We start from the raw sequence: 24296 nt of genomic DNA, 5'->3' as shown, positions 1-24296 counted from the left end.
CCATCCAAGTAGCATAATTAATTAGGTAATATCTTCGAGAGGATGTAACAATGCTGTTGGCCAACATTGATGATATCTGTATTTTGTCGTTATGAAGTACTAATACAGCATTTCTTAACCTTATTACTTGCTCTTTAGTGTCCCTGTGGCTGTTGTTTTGAGCTTTGAGTGTCCTGGGTGGACTAAAGAAACAATGTCCCAGTTGAACAGTTTCTAAAAATTCTATGTACCAGTTGTCTCAATAGCTTGCATCATGATGTTAGTCATACAAACCTGATCAGTGGAGTGAAATAATGGACAAAAAGCAATTCATCAAAGGTTTCTTTGTCCTCAGTCAATGTGTAAGATTGAGATAGTAAAAATGTTTAAATATGCCAAAGGTCTTTCATTAGAGCTTGTACAGCATTATTACTGTTGAGTTAAACTGGTGAGATTGTATCATCTTTATTTGTTCTTCCTTTAAGCACTACGAGTCTTCTACCACATCTTCTCGAGGCATTTTGGACTCGGTGACTCCAAACACATTCTAGTGTGTTAATACACTCGATGTTACATTAGGATCTGATAAATTACCTCGATATCTGGCATTCCTGTGCATTATTTTAGTAAGAATTATATTGGCTTTAGGTTTCTGAAAAGTCTTGTACCCCCGAACCGCCTAATGCAAAAATTAACTGCTCCAGCATACGTACTGTAACATTTAGCTGACTTTCAGCGGTTTAGCTTTGTCTTCGTAACTTTTTCACAATATGTCAACCAGTTAAGTCACTGCCTCTCATGGCTTGGACAGAGTTTGGATTTATTTACCCGTTCCCCCTGTTGTTTTCACCTGCAGTACACACTTTTTTTCTCTTTATGAAAACACACGCCTACATAATCCAAATCACTGCAACACCATCACTGTCCAGATATTGCTGTTTTTCGTACTTCATGTACTTTAATTTCCTCACTTCATTAGCTTGTTGTGTTTGTATTGTGTCCAGATCTTTTCTTTTGAATTGTCTGTATTTTTTGTCTGTTACATTCTTTACACATTTGTCCAGATACATAAATTGCCTTAACCTAAATCAAAAAACATTTTATTACCACTGGTTTCATAGTCTATCATGGTCCCATAATGTGGAACAAAGCCTGAGATTTAAAAAAGAAACACGCAATGTCACAATTTTAAAACAACTGCAATAATGGCTAATAAATTTCTGTCTGAGTACAATGGTTCTTATAGAAAGAACCTGTTACAAGCACTGCATGCCACCCATGCATCATTAGTCTGTGAATGGTTAAATAACAAGACAGTAGAAAATTTAAGCTCAGGCCAAAGCCTCGTCAAAAACTAGGTATGAACCAAGAAGTTTAGGAACTTGTATTAAACAGTGATGACAGTCATTCTATTTTGCATATGCCTTTTAGAAATAATGGAATCCAATTATTCATACACTAATTTAAAACACATTAAAATGTGTTTTCTGAATTAGTGTGAATATGTATTTAAGTAATCAATGCCCATGACTGCATAAAACAATGTCAAAGCTGAAATTTGTGTGTGTCAAGAGAGAAAAATCCAAAATTGTAAATAATGGTACATCTACTGAAAGTTGACGGTGTGCTGGTTTGACGTTGCTGTAATACGTAGTGCTAATGTTAGATTGTGGGTTGGGCTTAGGGAGCTGACATCTTCAGTGTAGTGATAATTGCAGCATTATGACTCTTTGATTACCTAAATGCAAATTTGAATGTGTGCTTGATGTTAGGGTGTTTTATGTGTTTTTAATTCCCTGTGTGTGTAAGTGTAATGCAGTTAAAAGCTCAAGTTGCATAGTGTTACTTCATGCATACAGTCGGTGTGAATCCATTGTTGTTTGTGTCAGTAGTATAAAACAAGCCCCTTAATCCCACCCACTATTTCATTATGCTGCATCAGCACTACAAGAAAGCCTGCAGAATTTGGCAACACAATGCTGCCATAATAGCATGATTCATATGTGGAAGCCATTAAAATATCGCACTATTTCAGCCATGACTGCCTCGAAAAATTCACTTCACAGATGCCCTTTGGATCCAACTGTGCCCAGGCTGTAACAAAGCCCAGCACACCCGCAGCCTCATTCCTGTTCCATAAACCTTTGATTCTTCCTCCTTTTGCTTCCCTTCTTCCTTTACTGTGCCTGCCTCCTCTCCTCTTTCCACCCCCTCTCTGATTTCTTCTCCCTCTGCCTCACTCTGTGTGTCAGTGAAGCCAAGAGAGGAGAGAGAGAGACCTGCTTTCTGCTGGCTCTGCATTATGAGAGGCAGAGCGAGGCTGAGGAAAGATTGGAGCGAGAGAGAGGGATGTGAGAGAGTGAGCGCTAGCAGCAGTTAAGCAGAGCGCCTGTGCCAAGAGGAGGAATGCAGCACTGCATTATGAAAGCCATAGGATATAGGTCCAGCGCTCTGTAAAAGCTACAGGAGAAAAGCAGAATTCAGAAGATAAAATCCATCATATGCATGGTTGTTATTACAGTACAAGATAAGTAAATAATGAATCCATCGCCCCCCATCATATGTAACAGAAGAATATGGAGCATAAATGCATGTTTCTTAAAATCTGAAAAAAAAAAATCTACAACATTATCAAGTGCTTTTAAGTAATGAAGATATACACTATAAATGAGCTTTTCTGAGCCAGATGCAGAAACATCCAAGATCGTGTCATAAAGGGAAAACACCTCCCACTCCCCTAAGTCTAGGTATGGGAGGAGACTGCTAGTAATCTATTTCAGAGAAGAGCTTCATTGACACAAAGGAAAATGCCACAAGCTTTGATCTCACCGCATCTCCTCTGCTAGATCACGTCATGAACAAAGCCCAAGATTTATGGGAGGGAAGAGGAGCAGAAGAGCATAGGCAAGGACAGAACAGGGCTTTATTAGACTTACCATGCATGATTTTTAGGTCAGCCTGAGGCCAAACTTTGCTCCATACACCTGCCTCTCTGCAAGCAGGGGGCTCCAGCCTTGGCATGGAACTGTGTTTTCCCGAGCTATTTTAGGGACAAAACTGAATTTAGCCACTCACTTTGAGCACCATGAAATGTCATAGTGTCTTTCTGAAATGATAATATAATAGTAATAATAGTGTGACACATACAACATATTAAAACAAGATCCACAGGTTCATGGTTTAGAGTCGCGTGATGTATTTAGGTACATGGAGATTTGTAACAGGGCTGTTTAGCACATACAATACAGCTTTTTCTTGTACACCAGTTCTCATTAGTAAAGATAATTACTAAAAGGTTACCAGTTATCTGAGAATCATCATCATGGAAAGGAAAATCAATTTAGAATAAATTTAGATTTCAAAATAAAACGGTAAACAAAAACTAAAATGGTAGACAGTTCTGTGCAGCAGTGGGACAGTTCACAGATTTCTGGTACCAAGTGAAGCAACAATCATCTCGCCCATAAGAAGTATCCCTTGAAGCAAAAGCTGACATTAAAGTAGTGTACGAGTGATGAGTGACAAGCGAAAAGTCACTGAGCCAAGAAATGACAGTCCAACACATGATGTCATTTTTAAACAGGATAGGACAACATGTTTGAAAATACGTAGTGACTTAAATTGATGCTGTGATCAATCTGGAATGTGCTATACATTCAGTTTAACGATTGCTCCTTCACAGTTATCACTTTCTGTCTCCAGGAGGGTCAGGAGCTGATCCAGGAGAAGCCGGAGCTCCGTTCAGTCGTTCAGCAGAAGCTCGAGGAGATCAGAGAGTGCTGGTCCGACCTGGAGAGCACGACCAAGGCCAAGGCCCGCCAGCTCTTTGAGAACAACAAGCCTGAGCCGGCAGTGAAGAGCTACTCGGACCTTGACAACCAGCTGTCCCACCTGGAGCAGCAGCCGCCCCAGCTGGAACAGGCACACCATCTGCCCACCTTCAATGAGCAGCTCCAGAAATTCCAGGCAAGCCTCAAGGCTCTCCGTCATCCCTCTGAGAAGTTGTTGTCACTGTCTCTTATGATAACATAGCGTTACTGATGTTCACGTGTTGATATATGAAATACTTGTGACATGTGAAGAAGGGCCACTCCTTAGCCAAAACTAATAATTGATAGAGTTACCACCATCAGCTGGTCTTCCTCTGACTTCTGCATGTCTTTGACCTGGTCTAGCACATTGTCATTTGTAGTGTCCCACACATTTCCTTATCTGCACTCCAGTGTCTACAAACGTGTATTCTGCACTATGCATTAAACTGTGACATCTGTATATTTGACATATTTCTATAGAGGAAGAACTGCACAGCCAACACACCAAGAAACAATTGTTTCTTATTGTAATACTTACATCATGTATATTTTGAACTTTTTATCTTTGGATTTTTTTCTAATTTGTTTTTCTAATTCTTACTTTTGCTCATTTATTCATGCATATTATTATTCTTTCTTGCACTCCAGTCTTTGAGTACAGCCGACCTCCATTTTACTGCAAATCTTGACTCTTTACCTCTGAAATGTAGTGGATTACTGTAGTTGATTCAATGTACTCAGTTCCATTCCACCAGTGGGCTTCAGTTGTGCCAGAAAAAAAAAAAAAAAAAACTTTGACCACACCCTGTGACATTTAACTCAACCAAAAAGATCATTTCTACCTCCACAGCACCTTTGCTCATGAGAAATGTTTGGATGACTAAAACTCTACTCTCTAATCTGCCTTGATGTCACTAATGCTTTTGACAGACTGCATACTTCAGCTCATTGTTGTTTATGTAATTTTCCTTAGCGTGGACATTCGTCCACAGAGGCCGCTGTTGTTGCGTGTTCTTAAACATGACGTTCAGTGGCGTTAAAAAATGCACCATATGCTTTTTTCTCTTAAAGTGAGATAACATCGCATTACATAACCCTGAAATGTTCTGTCAGGAAAACAGCTGATGTGCTGTGTTTGTCCATCCCTCATATGGCTGTAACATGACCTTCCTCTTCCTCTGATGCAGGCCATGGAGTCTCAGATAGGGGACTTTTACAAGGATGTAGGAGAGCTGGGAAGCTTGCAGGGGGTGTGCCTACCCCAGCGAGGGCTGATGGCAGGGGACAAGGAGAGTGCTGAGCAGTCAGGCGGGGTAGAGACCCGCATCGTCCGCCTCATTGAGCCCTTGAAGGAGAGACGTCGCATCCTGCTGGCTTCCAAAGAGATGCACCAAGTCGCCCAAGACCTGGAGGATGAGATAGTGAGTGCACACTTCTGTTCTCTGAGTTCCCCATCATTTCATTTCATATATTTCTTCTTCTTCATATACTGTTTTTAAATCCATTTGTGCATCCGTCAGAGTTAGTGTGTTATGGTATTGATTTTATGGTACAAACACAATTAAAACGAATGAATCATACAAAGTACATAGATCCTTCACATACACAATCTGACAATGTAATGACCTGACTGTGGTTACTTGATAGCTGTGGATTCAGGAAAGGCTTCCCTTGGCCTCCTGTAAGGATTATGGGAATAACCTCCAGAGTGTACAGCAGCATGTAAAAAAGAACCAGGTAAGTGTCAAAGATGACGTTTGACCGTGATCAGCTGAAATGTGACCTAACCTCGCTCAGTCTGGTAACTTACCTCTGATTGGTCCTGTAGACACTCCAGAGGGAGCTGACTGGGCGGCGGGCTCGTGTTGAGGAGGTTCTGGACCGGGCGGGGATTATCGCTTCACTGAGGACTCCTGAGGTGGAGTTTGTGCGTGAAGGGGCGGGGCATGTGCGCCAGCTGTGGGAGGTTTTGCAGCTGGAGACGGAGAGGAGGTCTGTAATGCTGGACGCCGCGCTGCAGGCTCAGCAGTACTACAGCGAGGCTGCTAAGGTGGAGTCCTGGCTGTCAGGTCAGAAGCTCCATCTAGCCAATGAAGAGAAAGGCATGGTACGTACAACCCTGATCATCATACACTTATTTGTTGACGTGAATCCTAAGTGAACATGTGAAACCTACATCCTGCCATTGTTTCGATATTTTTCAGGATGAGGCGAGCACCCTGCAGCTGCTGAAGGGCCATCTGGCTCTAGAGCAAACAGTGGAAACATATGCAGAGACAGTAGGCATGCTATCCCAGCAATGCCAGCATCTACTGGAACTTTTACACCCAGAAAGGTTTGACATGTGGCACCATCACACCTGCACTCACCAAGTACACATACTATAGTCCATGAAGGATGTTACTTTGTAAGGATATCTTTGCCAGTGCTCATTTTGTTGGTAACTGTTAGATTTTGTTTTCTCTCAATTTTCAACAGTGAGCACATCACCCAGCAGCAGTCCCACATAGACCGCCTATATGTGTCTCTGAAGGACATGGTGGAGCACAGGAAGACCAAGCTGGAGCAGCAGTACTGGCTCTATCAGCTCAACAAGGATGTGGAGGAGTTAGAGAAGTGGATCACCGAGCGTGAGGCAGTGGCCAGTTCCACTGAGCTGGGCCAAGATCTCGAGGATGTCACGGTCAGTCCATCAACACAGTTGATGAGTAATTTATGAGCCAACGCTGTGTGCCATGATCATATGATTACTATGGCATATTTTGCAAAGAAATATAACTGTACTTTTAATGTAATAATTGAAGCAAATACAACTACTGCCAGTAGTAGTAATAGCAACTTAAATTTTCACAAAAAAGTGATTGTATCAGGGTTCCACTGCTATGCATTGCAAATATGACTTTTATGTGCTATGTTTTATGCTTGGCTTAAGTTTAAGAAGAAATTAAGTCCTTTCAGTTTTTAAAAACCAAAACAATACTGTTTTAATAAAAGCATGTGATTAAAACTGCTTAAAAACTATAATATACACTGATGTTTCATACGAAATAACCCCCACATGACATGCATGCCTTATAGTGATTTTTCCTGCCTATAGATGTCCCACACAAGCTGTTGAAACAATCACGAGTATCTTTAACACTAATACACACAAACTAGAGCCACAAAACTGACTGGACTAACTGACAGTGGGTGCTTTCTTTTTGGTTACTCCTCACTTCCACACCTGCATCTCTTCCACACATCCCAATGGGGAATGTAAGCAAGAGACACAAGGATGAAGGAATTTTGTTTACCAAACAGGACATTCTTGGTTATTCCAGCATCATTTTGAATGTTTACTTTACTAAGCAATTATTCATGACACACAATCAACTGATTCCTAATGTGTGTAAATAAAAACCTGCAGTTTAAAAGAAAAACACCTGATGTTTAACGACTGCTGCTCCAATTATAGATCTATTGTGGCATCACAGAATGTGACTGATATAAATAAATATTACTGGAAGACCAGAACAGGCATGAGAGAGCATTAAAAACAGCTATAAATGCTCTAAATGAAATCTAAGATTTGTTTGTAAAAGTCTCAGGACTAAAGCATGACTGTGACTGTGTCTGCATAGCTGTGTAATTTTCCAAAATGAACCAAGACGAATGTGTAACGACAACTGAGGAGAGAGGGGTGTTTTGTTTTTGTTTGGTGTTTTGCCTGAAATTAGACTCAAATGATGAATTAATTATCAACATAATTGTCAGGTAACTTTCTGTTGATTCAAAAATGTCTAAAAAGAAAAGTTATAGTCATAGTATTACTATGACTATAACAAAGGTAGTATTTATTAATGCAGTTATTGCATTGTATCAGAATGAATTAGTTCATGTTATTGTGTCCACTTCCTGTAGTGTTGTGTGGTTTATGTGTGTTCCAGGTGCTTCAGGAGAAATTCACTAAGTTTGCCTCAGAAACCAACAACATTGGCCAGCAGCGCATGGAGCAGGTGAACAAAATGGTGAACGAGATGATCGACTGCGGCCACTCTGACGCAGCGACCATCGCTGAGTGGAAGGACGGGTTGAACGAGTCGTGGGCTGACCTCCTGGAGCTGATGGAGACACGCAGACAGATGCTTGCAGCATCACACCAGCTGCACAAGTTCTTCACTGACTGCAAAGAGGTACAGTCAAAACAAATATCAGCCCGTGATTCAGGTGTGCCTTGTTCTTCATCTTTTCAAAGGTAGCCAGTCTGGCCGTGACATGCAGCTTCTATTTTTAAAGCGCTCGTGATAATGCTGTCCCGTGTTGTAGGTCTTGGCTCAGATCGCAGGGAAGATGAAGCAGCTGCCAGAGGTGAGGGCGTGCCAAGCCAACATCACCAATCCAGCCACCCTGCAGAGACTCATGCACTCCTTTGAGCATGCCCTTCAGCTGCTAGTCGCCCAGGCAAGTGATATGATGTCTTTCTGAACTCATCGGTCACACAGTGTACTTGCTGCTTATGAGCAGAACGATGAGCACGTATACATTTCAAATTTATTTTTGACAAACAATTGTATATCCCAGCCCTAAAACTCTCTAAATAGGTTTAAATACATGCTTGATCAAGCTTATTTGAAAAGGCTTGTTTTGCTTGACCAAAAGAAATCTTATATCGCTTTAGGTCAGTGTATTTTCTACAAACACAACAATTCCTCTGAACTGACTGTATTCTACTGTGATCAAGCCGCTAACTTCCTTCATCATGTCTTGATGCAGGTGAGGCAGTTGCAGGAGAATGCTGCCCAGTTGAGAACCATCTATGCTGGTGAGAAGGCTGAGGCCATCATGGTCAAAGAGCAGGAAGTGATGGAGGCGTGGAAGGAGCTGCTGAGCTCGTGTGAGGCCAGTCGCGTTCAAGTCACTTCAGTAACCGACAAGGTGCAGTTCTTCTCGGTGGTGCGTGAAAACCTGATGTGGATGGAAGGCATCATGGGCCAGATAGGATGGGATGAGCCCAGGTAGGAGATCTGCCATATCCTTGTATAGTTGTACACCTTCTTTTTCCTTCTGTGTTGAGATGTGCATAAAACCTTTTTGGTCTAGGTATAGTAGCTGCGTTTTGTGGTTTAGTGTTCTGTTAAACTGAAAGTCTCTGTGGTCTTGTGTAGTCCCTGTAGACAGAGTTTCATTACTGTGAAGCGTTGAATTAGGCTGCTGTGCCACCTTGACCTAATTTTACGTGACATCTGTTATTCAATTTTTGATATGATGTAATTGAGAGCTATAAATTTTACACTTTAATTACTGACATTATTTGTCATTTTACCCAGTGGCTTCCACAGTGCAGTAAGCTTGCAACACTTTCACATTCGTCTCAAAATCTTTCAGCAGCTGTTGATATGTCAACATATGCATGAACACACGGCGCTGTGGGACTGAAAAAGATGGCAGAACATACATACATGTCCTTTATAGGAATGAAAACAATGACTTTTTCTTCATTGAGAGCCCAAGTGTTTTTGATCCATTAGTTGATAAATGGAAAAAGCTTATGTTTTGATAAGTGGTTTTATTATTTCAATAATTTTTAAGCAAAAATGTCAAATTCTCCAGTTTCTCAGCTGTAGAGATGGTCTGCATTTCTTTGTCTCATATCATAGTCAACTGAATATCCTCAGCTTTGGGACTGATGTTGGAACAGAAGAAGACATTTCAAGACACCACCTTCAGCTTTGAAAAATTTAGATTTTTCACAATTTTCTGCAATTTATAGATTAAGCAATTCATTGTGACGAGATTCGACAGATGAATCAATAAGGAAACCATTAATTGCAGCCCTGCTTCCATTACTGGTCAGTCTGTGGCTTATTTTATACTCAATTAATTCTTTAGTCTAAACAATTTCAGAAAAATGCCCAGTCCAGGGTGATGTCTTCAAACTGCTTGTTTTGTCCAATCAAGAATCCAAAACCAAAAGTTGTTTGATTTATTTACAATGATACGAACCAGAGATAAGCAGTAAATAGCAAGGATCTAAGGATAGAGGGTGCTGGATGCTGTGTAGATTGTAAAACCCTTTTACAAAATTGACAAATGCTCATATTTGTGAAAGTGGAACCAGTAAATGTTTGACATTTTGATTTAATAAATGACCCAAAATTCCTGTTCATTAATTTTCGGCAGTGGGCCATCGCAGTGGCTTAAACTGGACCCAAGGCACATACCATGTAATTGTAACATCCCCTGGTTCAAATCCAGCCTTTGTTGCATGTCATCCCCATCGCTCTCTCCCCATATTTCCTGTCCATGTTTCTGCTGGACAGTATCAGAGATAAAGGTGAAAGGCCCCAAAAATCTTTAAAAAAAAAAAAAAAGCTAGTGCTAGCACTAACAGTAGTACGAGCACTAACGATGAGTAAAAACTGATTTCTCTGTGAGGCTGTGATGCTCATTGTAAAGCAATGTGTGTTTGATCTCTAGCAGTTGCTGTGACATAAATATAGTAATTGGTCAAAAGGTGTTGTCAGCATAAAAGCCTGTGGCAGCCTTTGTCAGAACAGTTGGTCATGTTGTGTGGATGGAGGTATTGCATAGTGTATTTGGATGGTGTACGCTGGTTCTGCTGCTGGGGCTAGACAAAAAGTATCACCAAAGTCATGAAAATTAATCCACTGGGCAGCATGAATATCTTAAACAAAATTCATGGCAGTCCATCCAGTAGTTTGGACCAAAGGTGGTCCAGCAATCCCTAGAGACACACCAATAGCTAGAAATTCTGACAACCAATCAGTTGATTGATTGTTTTAGTGCTAGCACTGTATTACAGTATGTAAACTAGTATACTTGTGAAGCATTCCCTATTTGCTAACATAATCAAAATAATCTGGTCTGTTCCTTCTCAGGGATTTAACGGCTCTGGAGGTGATGATGAAACAACATCAGGAGCTGAAAGCCAAAATAGACGGCCGCAGCAAGACCATACAGCAGTGTGCAGATCTCGGGAAGATCCTGATAGCTGCAGGCAACCCTGCATCAGAGGAGGTCAGGCTAACAAGAACAGTGCAACCCACATGAATGACTGTCACACGTGGCACAAAAGAATACATAACACATACAATTACCTGATTAAGACATAGCAGTATGTTGGTGTGGTCATGACTGCGATCTGTGTGTCAACAGATAAAAGAGAAGCTGGACAGCCTTCTGGCTAAGCAGAAGGATCTTACTGAAAAATGGGACAAACACCAGGAAAGGTTACAACGCAGTGAGTAACTCATTAGATGACTACATTAGAGTAGAAGCAGCTCTTAACACAACACTATGTTAAATGTCAAATGGGCTGAGACTTTAAATGGTTTTTCCACTTTGTCCTGTTATCATGAATCATGTATGAATCTTATTGTTCTTCGTGTTTGAGCTAATATAACACACTCATTCTGAACATGACGGATAAGATACACATCCGGCCTATGATCTAACGCATAAATATCAGCATAATGTACACACAAGCATTCAAATGACACATTTCTACTGGAGTGCGTATTAAAATGTGGTTTAATGCTAACTGTGCTGCCGGTCTGCTGTCACCTCCAGAGCAGGAAAGGTTCCAATTTGCCCAGGAGACGGTAAAGGCGGAAGCCTGGCTGAAGGCCAAGGAGCCGCTGATCACCTCCAAGGAGCCGGAGGGAGGAGAGGCCCGGGCCCAAACAGACGAGGTTGAGCAGCTCATCATTCGCCATGAGGCCTTCCGCAAGGCTGCTGTTACCTGGAAAGAACGCTTCAGCTCTCTCCGCCAGCTTTCCGCAGTAAGCTTGACTGTAGATAAATGTTTAATCAGTTTGGTGGAGTCACAATTTAATGCTGCCACAGGAAAAAAATGTGACCTTGGGATGTTGTGTTTGCTTAGCAGGCATGGGCGCATCCCATGAGTTTGTATTGTTATAAGCTTAAATCTGTCTCATGACATTTGCTGCACGTCATGTACCTTTGCTCACTGCACCCAATCTGCCTTTCATGCTCCATTGCATAGTAGGCAATAAAACAGACTGGTTTGAGCAAATCATTCTCAATAACTTGTTATACCTCCATTTCATTGGACCATCCTACCTTTGCTTTCTGTTTTAGGGGGGTTTTGGGTTTGTTTAGTGCTATTAGTTATTTTACTAACTTTCTCTTTAGGCTGAGAAGAAGAAAGAGGAGGAGAAAAAGACAACCCCACTCTCCAGCCGAAGGATGTTCCCGTTATCTTGTCTGACTCCCAGTGTCCCTTCAACCAGTGCTACCTCATCTTTCTTGAGGCAGACAGTACAGGCCCATATGGAACCCAAACCCTTACAGACCAGTCTGGATCTGGGTGCCACTTCTGCAACTCAGAGATTGTCCTCAACCTTAGCCAGCTACAACCCAGTCATAAATGGATCAGGCTTCCACGGACTGGAACAACAGTGCAGTGGGAAGCTGGCGAGCTCCCCGTACCTTGGGATGAACCACCAGGTGGCTGGAGGTGGAAGTGACTCCGGTTTCTCTGCAATGACTTCCCACAGTGGTGGAGCAGACACTTCTACTTATCTTGGGATAAACCATCAAACTGCTGGCAGTGCAGAGAGCTCTGGGTACTTTGGACTTACTACTGGGTGTGTGGGTGGCATGCAAAACCATCTTGGCAGTGGCAGGTTAGGAAGTTCAGGTAACCTGGCTCAGCAGCCAAACAGTGGAGGTATGGGAAGTCCCGGCTTTCTGCCTCAACAGAATATGGGCAGTTCTGGATATTTGGCCCAACCACAAAGTATGGGAAGTTCTGGATACTTGGGACAGCAGCCTAATTTAGGGAGCACAGGATATTTGGCACAACAGCCTAATATGGGGAGCTCTGGGTATTTGGCACAACAGCCTAATATGGGGAGCTCTGGGTATTTGGCACAACAGCCTAATATGGGGAGCTCTGGGTATTTGGCACAACAGCCTAATGTGGTGAGTTCTGGATACCTAGCACAGAATTATCAGAGCAGTGGGGGAATGGGTAGCTCAGGCTTTCTGGCACAAAATCATTACAGCAGTGGAAGTCTGGGTAGTTCTGGTTTCCTAGCGCAGAGTGGTGGCATCATGGACCCTAAGATGGCATATGCATGGCAGCACCTTAAAGCTGACTTCATGCAGCCCAGGATCAACCACATCCACAAGGCTGTAAACCCCCTACTAGAAGCCAGTAGAGTGCAGCGGGAACAGTTTGGGGACATCCCAATGGCAGACATGATGGGGCCAGAGTCAGGGCTGGAGCTCCTCCATGGCCGCCTCCAGAGGGATCCCCGTGGCAGCCGCTCTGATCCTCAGATGGACCATCTGAGGCGAGAGAGGGAGTATAAGCTGGGCAGACAGACCTCCAGTGAGCAGGAGATCCAGGCCAGGCTTAACGAGCTGCCGCTTATTGTGCGTCAGGAGCGCTACCGGAGGCGCTTGGAGAGGCAGTCATCAAGTGAGCAGGAGGGGAGCAGCAAGCAGAGGCTGCAGAGGCAGGACTCCAGTGACCTGGAGGGCTCTGTTAAGGAGGGCTCTGACAAACGCTCAGGGTACGTGAATGAATCGTGCTTGTGACAGTGATGATCTTAACAAAATTTGGCTTTACAGGTTGCCTAGTCAGCACTGTCCAAAGAGATTCTAACAAATTTTAGGATAACAGAATGATTGTGTTCACTGATTGGGTAATTCATGTCTGTTGTCAATGCAGGGAGAAGAGATCCACCATGGCAGAGATTGTAGAACAAGTCCAGGAGAGAGAAGCAGCACATGTGAGTGTGCTAGTTTGCTTGCATGTAGTCTATCAGAACGATGTTGTGTTAATTTTTCTTTGTGTCTTGATGTCACATTCTCTTCTCTTCTCTTCTCCACTTTCTCAGGCACGAGGAGAACCTTATCGGCCTCCTAGCAGCCTCTCAGCACCTGTGACTCGTTTTGACGGACGTCCTCGAGCCAGAGACCGCCCCAAACCAAGGAGGAGACCCCGCCCAAAAGAACCGGAGGAAACACGCCGTTCTCGATCAGCTCCAGCTACTGGTGCCCCAACAACACCTCAGCCACCTTCACACACTGCCCATAATGAAGGCTTCCTCTACCGCAAAAAGGCTACCACCTCTGACCTTGAAGCTCAGCAGAGAAGCCCAAACAGGTACAACACTACTGATAAGTCGTAGAACAAAGCTTACAATAGATGATAAACTTCTTACCTGAACAGCGATTATCCAATCATACAGGCCTGTCGAACTTTGGATTTCCTCATATGCTGAACATGTGCATGTGACTACAACAAACCATACTTGCTATTTAAAGGGCTCAGTGGTGTCTTTTTTATGTGTTTCCAAAACCAAAAACACAGGAACAAGAATGCAAGGAATGGATTAAACGTAATAAGAAATGTTAGCATGTGTAGCTAACTGTCTTACAGCCTGCAGTAGTAACTGATCTTTACCTCCAAGACGAAGGAGCACATCTTGAACTACCTAGAGTAATTTGAGGGATTTCAGTACATTAAAAAAAGCCCCGATCACAACTAGCACAACTAGTTGTATTTCCTCACTGTGTGGAAATTGATCCTGGAAGCTGTCAGAGTTTAGGCTATTGCTCACAGCTCTCTCCTGATTTTTAATGGATTTTGGGTAGTCTTGTCAACAAGATAGTGTTCTGTTTTCTAAACACATTCATTAGTCCTCATACTAAAAGCCTTGCTCCTATTTGAAAGTGAAAACAAACTGTTTCATAATACTCAAAAGATAAGCTAGGTTTACAAACTGGGTTATGCTGAATGAGTAATCTGATCTTACACTTTTTCTTATCATACACGTAATGTTAGGACGAAGTAGCTCTACACTATAATACAAGAACAATGTTGTTTCTCTATGTCCTCTACATGAATCATAGGGTGAGGATGCTTTTTTTCCTGTAACATATAGCTTCTTGCACATTATCATGTATGTAGCAATCAAGTACATATTTAAGACTCCTTTTACAAGATGATTGCCGTAAATGAGCCAGCTATTGAGAAGTCTTTAACATGCAAAATCATCGGTCACCTACTGCAAATGAGAAGCCTGCTTTGGTCTACCTCTGTCTAAAACCCAACCTGACACACCAGATGGTTTTTTACACAGAGCCATCTTGGAAGGCGTTCCATGGAAACCATTTTCAAAAACAACTTTTTAGGCGATTGGATGAATCATCTGTCTATCACCATCTATCGTAGGCTAACTTAATCCAATCCAATCAATGAATCACATGACATAGTAGGAGAGCGAAACTCTCAGCAATGCCAATTCGGAGAAGTGGGAAAACATCTCTTCCATTGAGAAAAGCCCTCAGTACCGTCCTTTGCTTTTCTTTCATTGAAGAAATACTCTCCAGTTGTGATATATCTGAAGCTGTAGCAGCATCTATGCTCACCTCTTTAGGAGGCATAATTGTTAATTTTAACTAACAGCCGCGAATCATCGCACTTCAACTACACTCACACATAGTTCTGCCAGTAGTTCCTCATACAATGCTGATTGATTTAACGACTGTGGTTCAGTCACAAGCACATAACTTGAAGCCTGGCAAAATGGATTCTCATATTGTGTGATCTTGTGTGATCCTGTGATCTTGTGTATCCACCTGCCGCGCAAGGTAGTCTTTGTGATGACTGTGTTATACAATGTTTTTTGTATAATTTGAGAAAAAGTGACATCCAACTGGCCTACATTATGTCCATAAATGTATTTCATGTATTTCTTAATCTCCTAAAATCCGCTTGATGTGCCATTTTGATTTTACAGCAAGTCCTGGGTGAACGTATATTGTGTGCTGAAAGAGGGAAAGCTGACCTTCTACAAGGATGCAAGGAACCACAACACAACGTACAATGAGGAGCCTCCCGTTGACCTTAGTAACTGCTCATTTGATCCTTCGATGGGATACAAGAAGAAGAAAAACGTCTTCATTCTTAAGTAAGAGCTAGTTTATTTTGCCATTTGTGATTTTACATTGTGATATTTAAGCGTAATTTTTCTTTACAATTAAAATAGAAGTTACAGCCTATTGCCCGTTTTACTGATTTAAGAGAGAAATATCAGAACACAGAATATTAAATAAGTGCAGTATTATTATTGTTACGGTTAGAAAAAGCATTGCAATGCATGATAAACTGACAGTCCCTCTTGATTTTCTCTGCAACAGAATGAACGATGGAAACAACTTTGCATTCCATGCAAAAGATGAGGTAAGAACATTTATATTAAAGTCATATTCGAAAGAAGCAGACACTCGTCCTCTGTTCTTTACTCTAGACCTGCTAAAGAAAAGCAGGTCCATGAGAGACTGCACCTCTATGATTTAGGTTTGCCATAGGCACATGTATATATCCTTATCCTTTAATATAATTATATTAATATAATAATATAATTAGATTAAAGGATAAGTCTGGTGATCTACTTTATTTTTCTTAATGTCAGCAAATCCAATGAAAAGACCAAATTAGCCAAAATACCTCAAGCCTGAAACGTCTTATTCCTCTGTGCCATAGAGCCCCATAATCAGTGAGCCATGTCAGTGACATGTTCCTTCTTCACCATGAACGCACACACTGTAGTTTATTTTGACTTAATCCAACACAATGTCCTCCTGCCTCAGATACTTATGAATGTAGCAAATGTGGATTAATCCACAGCTGAGAATATTCCCAAACACATTTCCCCTTTTGACCTTTTTTTTTTTTTTTTTTTTCGAAATATCACATATTTGTGAGCCAAGATTCACTTCTTCAGGAGGACCCAATCAGCTTGGGGTTGAGAACCACAGGCAGGCTGGGGATGTCAGAAGACAGCCAATCACATTACTGGTTTTGGTTTTTTCATGAGATTTGCTGACAATAACAAAAATACAGAATGTCACCAGCCCATCCTTTGAGAAAGAATAGCCAAACAAGAACCTGCATTCTGAAAAAAAAAAAAAATTGATTTAGAATATTTTGTTTAGTTTTCGCACCTTTTGATGTCACCTTAAGCAAATAATTGTCATTGACATTGCATCAGTTTCTCTATTTTTAATTTCCTTTCTTTTTGTGTCCCTCAATTGGATTACTGAAATAGCTGATATGAGCAGAATTACCTGGACAAATACAGGAGGAATATTTTTTTTTTTCTTTGATGCTATAGGGAATTATCTCAGTGCAATCCCTGCATGGAATCTGCACTCTTACTGTGTGTAGATGTTCAAGAGACTTACTGTATGACCGACATTCATTCACTGTATAAAAAAAAAGAATTTTAATGATGTTGGCGAAGCCATTTAAATCTTGCATAAAGCAGTAACATCCTATCACAGGCAGAGCAGACAGCCACACTGAGCCAGGGAAGAGTGCACTGCTAATGTCAGATTGCAGGCTAGATAGTTAATTAGCTGCTCAGCTGCAGCACATTAAACAACATGTAAACAAACCACAAACGTCACCTCTGTCCAGTTAGATGTTGCTGTGGTCTCACTCTTCAGTACCAGTAACAACAAGCTGTCTGCCCGTGACATGTAGGCTACAGTGCGTTTGCTTCGTCTGTCTTTCTCTGCACTGTAACACCAGCACTCTGCTGTCAGCCCATATCAACACCTTTTCATCTTTTTAATAATAAGAAGTGTTAACAATGCACTTAAATTACAAAACTTCACTACAAAAAGGCTTAACTAAATGCAATTTTAGTTGGACTTTAAATATTTGATGCACATTTATTGGAAAAAAAAGTCAAGTGATGGCCAGCAGTGGAAAGTAACGAAGCACATTTTCTTAATAAAATTTTGTGCAGAGAAATTTTGAGGTACTTGTACTTTGCTTGAATATGTCCATTTTCTGCTACTACATACTTCTACTCACTACATTTCAAAAGGAAATATAACTTTTACTGCACTACATGTATTTGACAGGTGTAGTCATATGGTTATAGTTCTAGTTAATTTTTTCTTTTTCTTGCCTCATTAATCCTCTCAGGACGCCTCAATTTATCTTGGAACCAGCAGTGTTGGCAACCAGTGGGCTAAACTTTATTTTAAGAAGTTAAAACTAGCTCCACCTCAAGCAGCTACAACAGTAAAATGCTGGTTACTCATCTGTGCAACTATTGATGAAACCAATAATGTCTTTTCTAATGATATATCAGTCACAGGGGACATTTTGCTGCAGAATGAGTACTTCTACTCTTGATACTTTCAGTTAGTTTTACTGATAATGCTTCTTTCCTTTAATTGTAATTAATTACTTGAGTAAAGGATCTGAGGATTTCCTTCACCAAGTTTGAAATCCTCTCGTTAATTAAGAGAGGGCTTGATTTGTGAAAGTGGCCTAAGACAGTGAGAGAGCAGTCCACAAAAACCAAACAGCTGATGTAACAAAGGAAAGGTACAAGACTCTTTCAGGGTCATGTTCATTCATTCATTCATTCATTCATTCATTCATTCATTCATTCATTCATTCATTCATTCATTCATTCAACTGTCTCTTTCTGTCTGCTGGAAACATTTCCCTCGTCTGTCACCCTCCACGTTGTTCTAACACCTGACATCCGTTTGCTCAAATTAAGGCTCAAATTATTCTCTTTTCTGTTGTAGTCTGAAATTTTGATCTGTGATTCTGAAATGGTGTAAATCCCATAACACAAGATGAAAAACATGCAAAAGAGAAAGATATTAGATGAGAGAGAGACCCCCTGTATGTCTTTCTGGTCTCTGTAGGAGGACCTGAAAGCTTGGACTTCAAACATCACCACCTGTATAGAGGAGCATGAGGCCATGGCCAAGTGGGACAAACCAGGCACCTCGTCCATGGACCCCGACCACTCAGAGAGAAAGGAGAAGTCGGAGGGAGACGCAGATGCCAGGTCAGAGAGGTCTGAGCTCGCTGAAGGCGAGGAGAGGTCCGAGAAGGAGAGGTCAGAGAAAGGGGATGGCTCTGAGAAGTTAGACACGTCCGAAATTGCAGACAAAATGGAGGGCGGGGCGGGGGGCTCCAGCACGTCTGGAAAGAGCAAATGAGGAGCCCCTTTGTGTTTTAACATTACTCACTGACTAAAGGCGTAGGAGGTGGTGGGTGGGAGGGATGGATGGAGAGCATGTGCAGCTAGGTTTGCAGATCCTCAGTCACAGAGCTGGAACACACTGAGGCCGCGGTCCTTGGACTGACTACTGTTACTGTGACAGACTAATCTCTCAGCCCCTCCCCTTCACCCAGGCAATACATCAGTGCTTGCATTGTGCCACCTGCTGGTAGACAGGAGATTGGCCGAGACAGACAGACAAACAGACAGACAGACAGACAGACAGACAGACAGACACAGACAGACAACCAGACAGACAGACAGACAGACAGACAGACAGACTTCAACAAGTGGTCCCAGGAATTAGCCACTGTCACGTCCCATCGTTGATCGTTTAATCTCTTGGATTCACAGCATCTTTCTGTATGTATCTTTGACTGATAATGTAATGCTCTGTCTAGCTAGACAAACCCGAGAAGTGGTGAATGAAATGTTTCACAATATTAAAAAAGAAAAAAGTTTTTTGAAGCAATATACTTTTTTATTTCTTCTCTTTGTTGAAGAGAGAACAAGGGAAAAGGAAACAAGAAATAACTGCAAGCGTGAACTCTATGATTTGTCACATCCACAAGCTTACTCCAGGCAGTTGTGCACCTTAGACACTTGACACATCTGTATACTAATCATAATGACATTTAATCCCATCACACGGCTAGCTTTGAATCATCTTAATATAATGGAATGCTGGTGTTACCCACCTGACTTCATTGGTGTCAATGAATATACATTATTTCAGTCGCCTTTTACTTTTTATTATTATTATTATTATTATTATTTGTCCACAACGATCCATGTGAAGAAAAGAGCTTTCCGTCAAAATCAAATCCATTAAGGTGTGTTCAAAGTGGCAATGCTCAAAGTGACACTACGCCTATGTGACACAAGGCCTTTGTATACATGACAAAAATCAGAACATTGCATGAAATAGTCTATTAGTGCACCTGTTAAACTTGCCTTTATTTTTATGTTCTTGAAATAGTTTGGGCAGTACTGGAATTGCAATAATTCAATGTGCGTGGGGGCAGGGGTGGATTTTCTATCATGGTCCACTTCTTAAAATTCAGAGGTAAGTTTGACAGCAGGGTTGCCTTCTATCCACAGTAAGCATGAGAAGAAAGAAATGATTTTTTGTTGTTGTTTTTTTGGGATGGGGGGAGGGACGCATACAGGAGAAGTGACTACTCCTTGATCTGTAATATGAATTAAGAAGCCAAGTGGCCCCTCTGCTGTTTGTACTGTATTACTGCAATTTATTTTCCACTGAATGTACTGATTTCAGCTGTGAAATGTTCAATCACCACTGAGACTGTGGTGCCCAAAATTGTAAAACCCTGAAGCAGTTCACTGAGAGCTAAACCTCTCTGTACCCTGTGTCTTTCATTTGAAGTTCAAAATGATTAGAATCTCTCCATCAAAGGCAAGTTAAATGTAAAACTGTCATGATTCAAGTCATGAATTGTATATACTTATCTTTGTATGTATACCAATAAATCCTGTGCTCTAATAAAACAATACTCTGAACTGAAATGGGTAAAATTAGAACATTTGTATTAATCCACAAATAAAAACAATCATCACTCAAATATATTAATGTTTATTACATTTAAATGAAAAATATGCAAATTAGGAGTCACTATTAAATATCATAGTGTATATACATACACCAGTATCTAGATGTATGAAACACCTTTTACCAGGGAAGAGCAGCAGGACATACTGTAGGTATGCTTGTTGTATTTTTATATGCCTATATTTATTCATATCAGATTCAGGTGTTGCCCCGCAGCCCCAATAAGAACTTGTAATAATAGCTGAGAGTCGTGAGTGTGTCTGTGAGAGGTGTGCTAAATTTATGAAAAACCCATTACTGTGGCAGTTCAGTACATGCTGCTCTGGAAAATCAAATTATTGGAGACTAAAGTGAAAAGTACAGTATGCTGTGATCACAGAGATGAACGTGCATTCGTCCACTTATTGTTTGTCATGTATGTCAGTTATTTTAACATATAGAAGTCCAGTATGTAATGTAGCCATTTTGACACATTGTACTACATTAAGGACAGTGGAGGAATCACACATGCAGTGTGCAGTAAAACACAGGCAGCAGCTGAGACTTTATCCAGATGTACTTACAGTGTTTTTCCATTTTCCATCCTGTCAAATTGCACCTCAAATGTGTAAAAAAAATGACTAATTACCAGTCTTCCTTTCTATAAAAACACCAAAAGTATATCTCAGATGCAGCAGTATTTGAATTCACTGACTTGAGGATTGTGGTGACAGTTTGCTGCATCTGTCTGTATCTGCGGTCTTCGAATTAGCTGAACGGGAATAGATAAGCTATGTTATGATGTGAATGTTATTTTCATTTGTCCGTCACTGTTTGTTTTTACATAAGTGCCATGTCATGCAGTTTGCTCAAACAGTGGTTCAGAGGAGAAAACTATTGGTAATTGAAACATGAATAATGTTTCACTTGACTTGACGCTCGTCTGACAGTGAGCCTGTCATTGCAATACATCTTTTTATCATTGAAATAGGAGCTATAGTATTTTCATGTGGCTGTAATTGTTCTGATTCATTGCTCATGGCAGATATTTAGCCTGCATCACCATGTGCGTTTTTAAGTGTTTGCTTCCCATCACTTTTATGAAACACAGGGGATTTTTTTTCACTATGTTAGAACAGTAACAGTCAAAATTAAATAGGCAGCATAACCGTGACTGAAGAAAAAATATTGTGCAAACTTTGTTTCCTTCATTGATGGTCTTACAAGTGTGTATGTCTTTGTTATTTTACATTACAACTTGCTGCTATGACATTAAATAAACCTCCAAACTTGCTGATGCAAACTTGACGTGGAATTGATGTGGACACACATGCAGGTCACACGCACACACACGCACACACCTAATGGAAGCAGTCTGTTGCTCACATTGATTTCAACTACAAGCTAAGTGCTTTGCTTCTCAGTTGCACATTCTTGAGACTAACAATCAACTTTTACTGCAGCTCTCTCAGTGTCCGTGAATTTGAAGGTGAAGACTCCAGCTGAAAAGACACAGCGTTATCACCATGAGGTAGCAGCAGCATTGATTCAAATTGACTGTACATGATCAGCTGCATATACTCTATGCTAAACCCTTGGTGCTTCCAGCTTCATGGAAGACAATTTGAAGGTCATACAGTAGATGTAAGAGGGACATACATTAAAGTATGTAGGTATGGATTTGATATGTAAACACACTTAATGGATACACTCATTAAAATGATGTAAATGTCTTTTTTATAAACATCCGAGTCTGTGTGTGTCCTTCACATAAGTGTTAAGCACCCCCTGGAGTAAGAGCTAAACTAGCCTTCATACTGACACTACTGCAGGACTGAATCACTGGTGGAAATCAACTGAAGGGCTGGTATTTTCCAAACTGTGTCCATGTCAAGGGGTTATCTAAACGCTTCAGATCCGTCCCGCTTGCTTCTGTACATACAGTAACTGGTACGACACAAACATTTTTATGCTGTGTTTACGGCTTTCTTATAGCAACCAATGAAAATGCTGAATCTCATCCGAGCTACGTACGTGCACTTTTAAATAAAATGTGAGTGGACATGTGAATAATTTATGTGAGTAAAAATAAAGGTTCATGCAACTTTTGTTTTGCACTAAAGTACAGCCCCATGCACAGTGTGAGACAGGAGTGGTGATGCAGGGTCTACTCTATAATAAAACACAAAAACATACATGTATACAGTATTGCACAAATTCTGCACAACTTGATGTATGTTTTAAGAATGTACATTTTAATTATGATTTGTTTATTGAATAACATCTGCCAATATCTGTCTGTGGAAATATGAAATATGGTATTGTCTCATAAAATCTGTTCATCCCTTGATTTTGCCATTGTCTTTTTTCTCCTCTGTAAGTTTGTATCATGGCCATTGACAGACACTTTCTACTGTCACAGTGATGCATTTGAAGTAAACTGTCCTTTGCAAACTGAGAGAAATCTTAAAATACTTAATTGTTGTGGTTTGTCTGACTGGTCACAATTACAATACAGTATATCTCAAACACTGCTTAACAATTTTGACCAGGATAAATGCTGATATATCTTAATGTATGTAGCATTACCCAAAGCAGTGCTACAACAGTTATGAAATAAGAGGAAAGAAACCATGTAAACCTCTGCAGCACTCCTAAATCCTGAGGAAATAAGAAGACTTTTGTACTGGTTTAAGAAATGTGAAACTTGGTTTAACAGGACTAATTTTCCTGCTCTGAGACTCATAAATGATTTAAAGTAGAATTTACAGTTAGTTTGTCTGGAGTCATGCTCTCTCACTACAGTGACATCATAATGCTTTAACACCATCCTCCACCAGATCCTGAAAATTCAGTCATTCAACCCAACCATGAGGGTGAAACCCCCGATGTTACCTTGTATTAGATCTGTTGTGTCACACTGCAGAGAAATGTTCAGCATGTAAGGACTCTTCTAACCTCCTATCTGATCTCAAAAGTTATTCATGGATTAAAACAACATCTTCTCAGTTACAGAGGTCAGAGATCTTCCTCTTATAACTGTCTCATTCATTCAAGGAATCCCAGTATTTTTGTTTCAGGACAGTCTAACAGACTGGAGAACAGCCCCTCTGCCATGACATTAAATGTACATGACCTGTTAACTCAGACTGATTGACTGAGCTCACCAAGTTAAGCCAAATGAGTGTGGACCTTTACTGGTCTGCTCCCCTTGTTTCATGACTGGGATCGTCCACAGTGTCGCCCGTCCTCAGGTGAGACAGCAGTCTGTTGCAGCAGGAGTTCACAGAGATTAGCCTTCGACTGGCAGCTCTCAGCCCCCGCACACTGTGCTGCAAGAGACATGGCAGTGATCTGTGAAAGAGTGGGGTGACATGTAAAAAAACACTGGTGGGTGTTACATGAGGAAGTGTGGTCTTCAATAGCATATAATTCTCATACGTACTCATATGGGATGTGTAACCAGACCGTGCATGGCACAGCTGAGGCTGGTTGGTTGTTTCCAGACGTCCATTCCATTCCTTGCATTCCTGGAAGCAGATTTCTTTCCTCCTCCTGCAGTAAACAATTAACCCGTCTTTCCTGTTTCTATTCCTCTATACATTTTTCTTTTTTACGCTCCAGAGTGGGCTTCTTGTGGTGCAGTCACTGTGATGTTTGAGCTTCACAGAATGATGGCTGTGCAGAGTTTGAATTGCGTTTTTATATTCATCCACTGAAGGAGGAAAGTTTCTTAGTGCTCACCTTCAATGTCAGTTTAACACATGAGCATGCGAGCAGCATTTGTGACATCACAACTAGTTTGGAAACCAATCATCATCATCACGAGAATGGACTTTACACCTTTACTGCTGTACCCAGCAGTTAAAACTTTGA

At 41.0% G+C, this 24296-nt stretch overlaps 1 protein-coding gene across 2 annotated transcripts in view; it reads left to right on the top strand.

The window, feature by feature from the left end:
* sptbn4a (spectrin, beta, non-erythrocytic 4a) overlaps positions 1-21723 on the top strand; it is a 28441-nt gene extending 6718 nt beyond the window's left edge. For both annotated transcript variants that reach the window (XM_070982773.1, XM_070982772.1), the window contains 18 exons: positions 3682-3945; positions 4979-5212; positions 5439-5528; positions 5620-5898; positions 5996-6126; positions 6270-6474; positions 7721-7966; positions 8100-8234; positions 8547-8788; positions 10673-10811; positions 10950-11034; positions 11364-11575; positions 11949-13336; positions 13495-13555; positions 13664-13932; positions 15572-15742; positions 15972-16014; positions 18510-21723. In XM_070982773.1, the coding sequence (XP_070838874.1) occupies positions 3682-3945; positions 4979-5212; positions 5439-5528; positions 5620-5898; positions 5996-6126; positions 6270-6474; positions 7721-7966; positions 8100-8234; positions 8547-8788; positions 10673-10811; positions 10950-11034; positions 11364-11575; positions 11949-13336; positions 13495-13555; positions 13664-13932; positions 15572-15742; positions 15972-16014; positions 18510-18809 (4494 nt within the window). In that variant the 3' untranslated portion in view covers positions 18810-21723. The remainder of the gene's footprint in view (positions 1-3681; positions 3946-4978; positions 5213-5438; positions 5529-5619; positions 5899-5995; positions 6127-6269; positions 6475-7720; positions 7967-8099; positions 8235-8546; positions 8789-10672; positions 10812-10949; positions 11035-11363; positions 11576-11948; positions 13337-13494; positions 13556-13663; positions 13933-15571; positions 15743-15971; positions 16015-18509) is intronic.
* The last annotated feature ends 2573 nt before the right edge of the window (positions 21724-24296 follow it).

This window comes from Chaetodon trifascialis, chromosome 16 (assembly GCF_039877785.1).
Source record: "Chaetodon trifascialis isolate fChaTrf1 chromosome 16, fChaTrf1.hap1, whole genome shotgun sequence".
NCBI lineage: Eukaryota > Metazoa > Chordata > Actinopteri > Chaetodontiformes > Chaetodontidae > Chaetodon > Chaetodon trifascialis.
The sequence above is the reverse complement of the archived record's forward strand: the minus strand, read 5'-3'. Positions and strand labels throughout refer to the sequence as shown.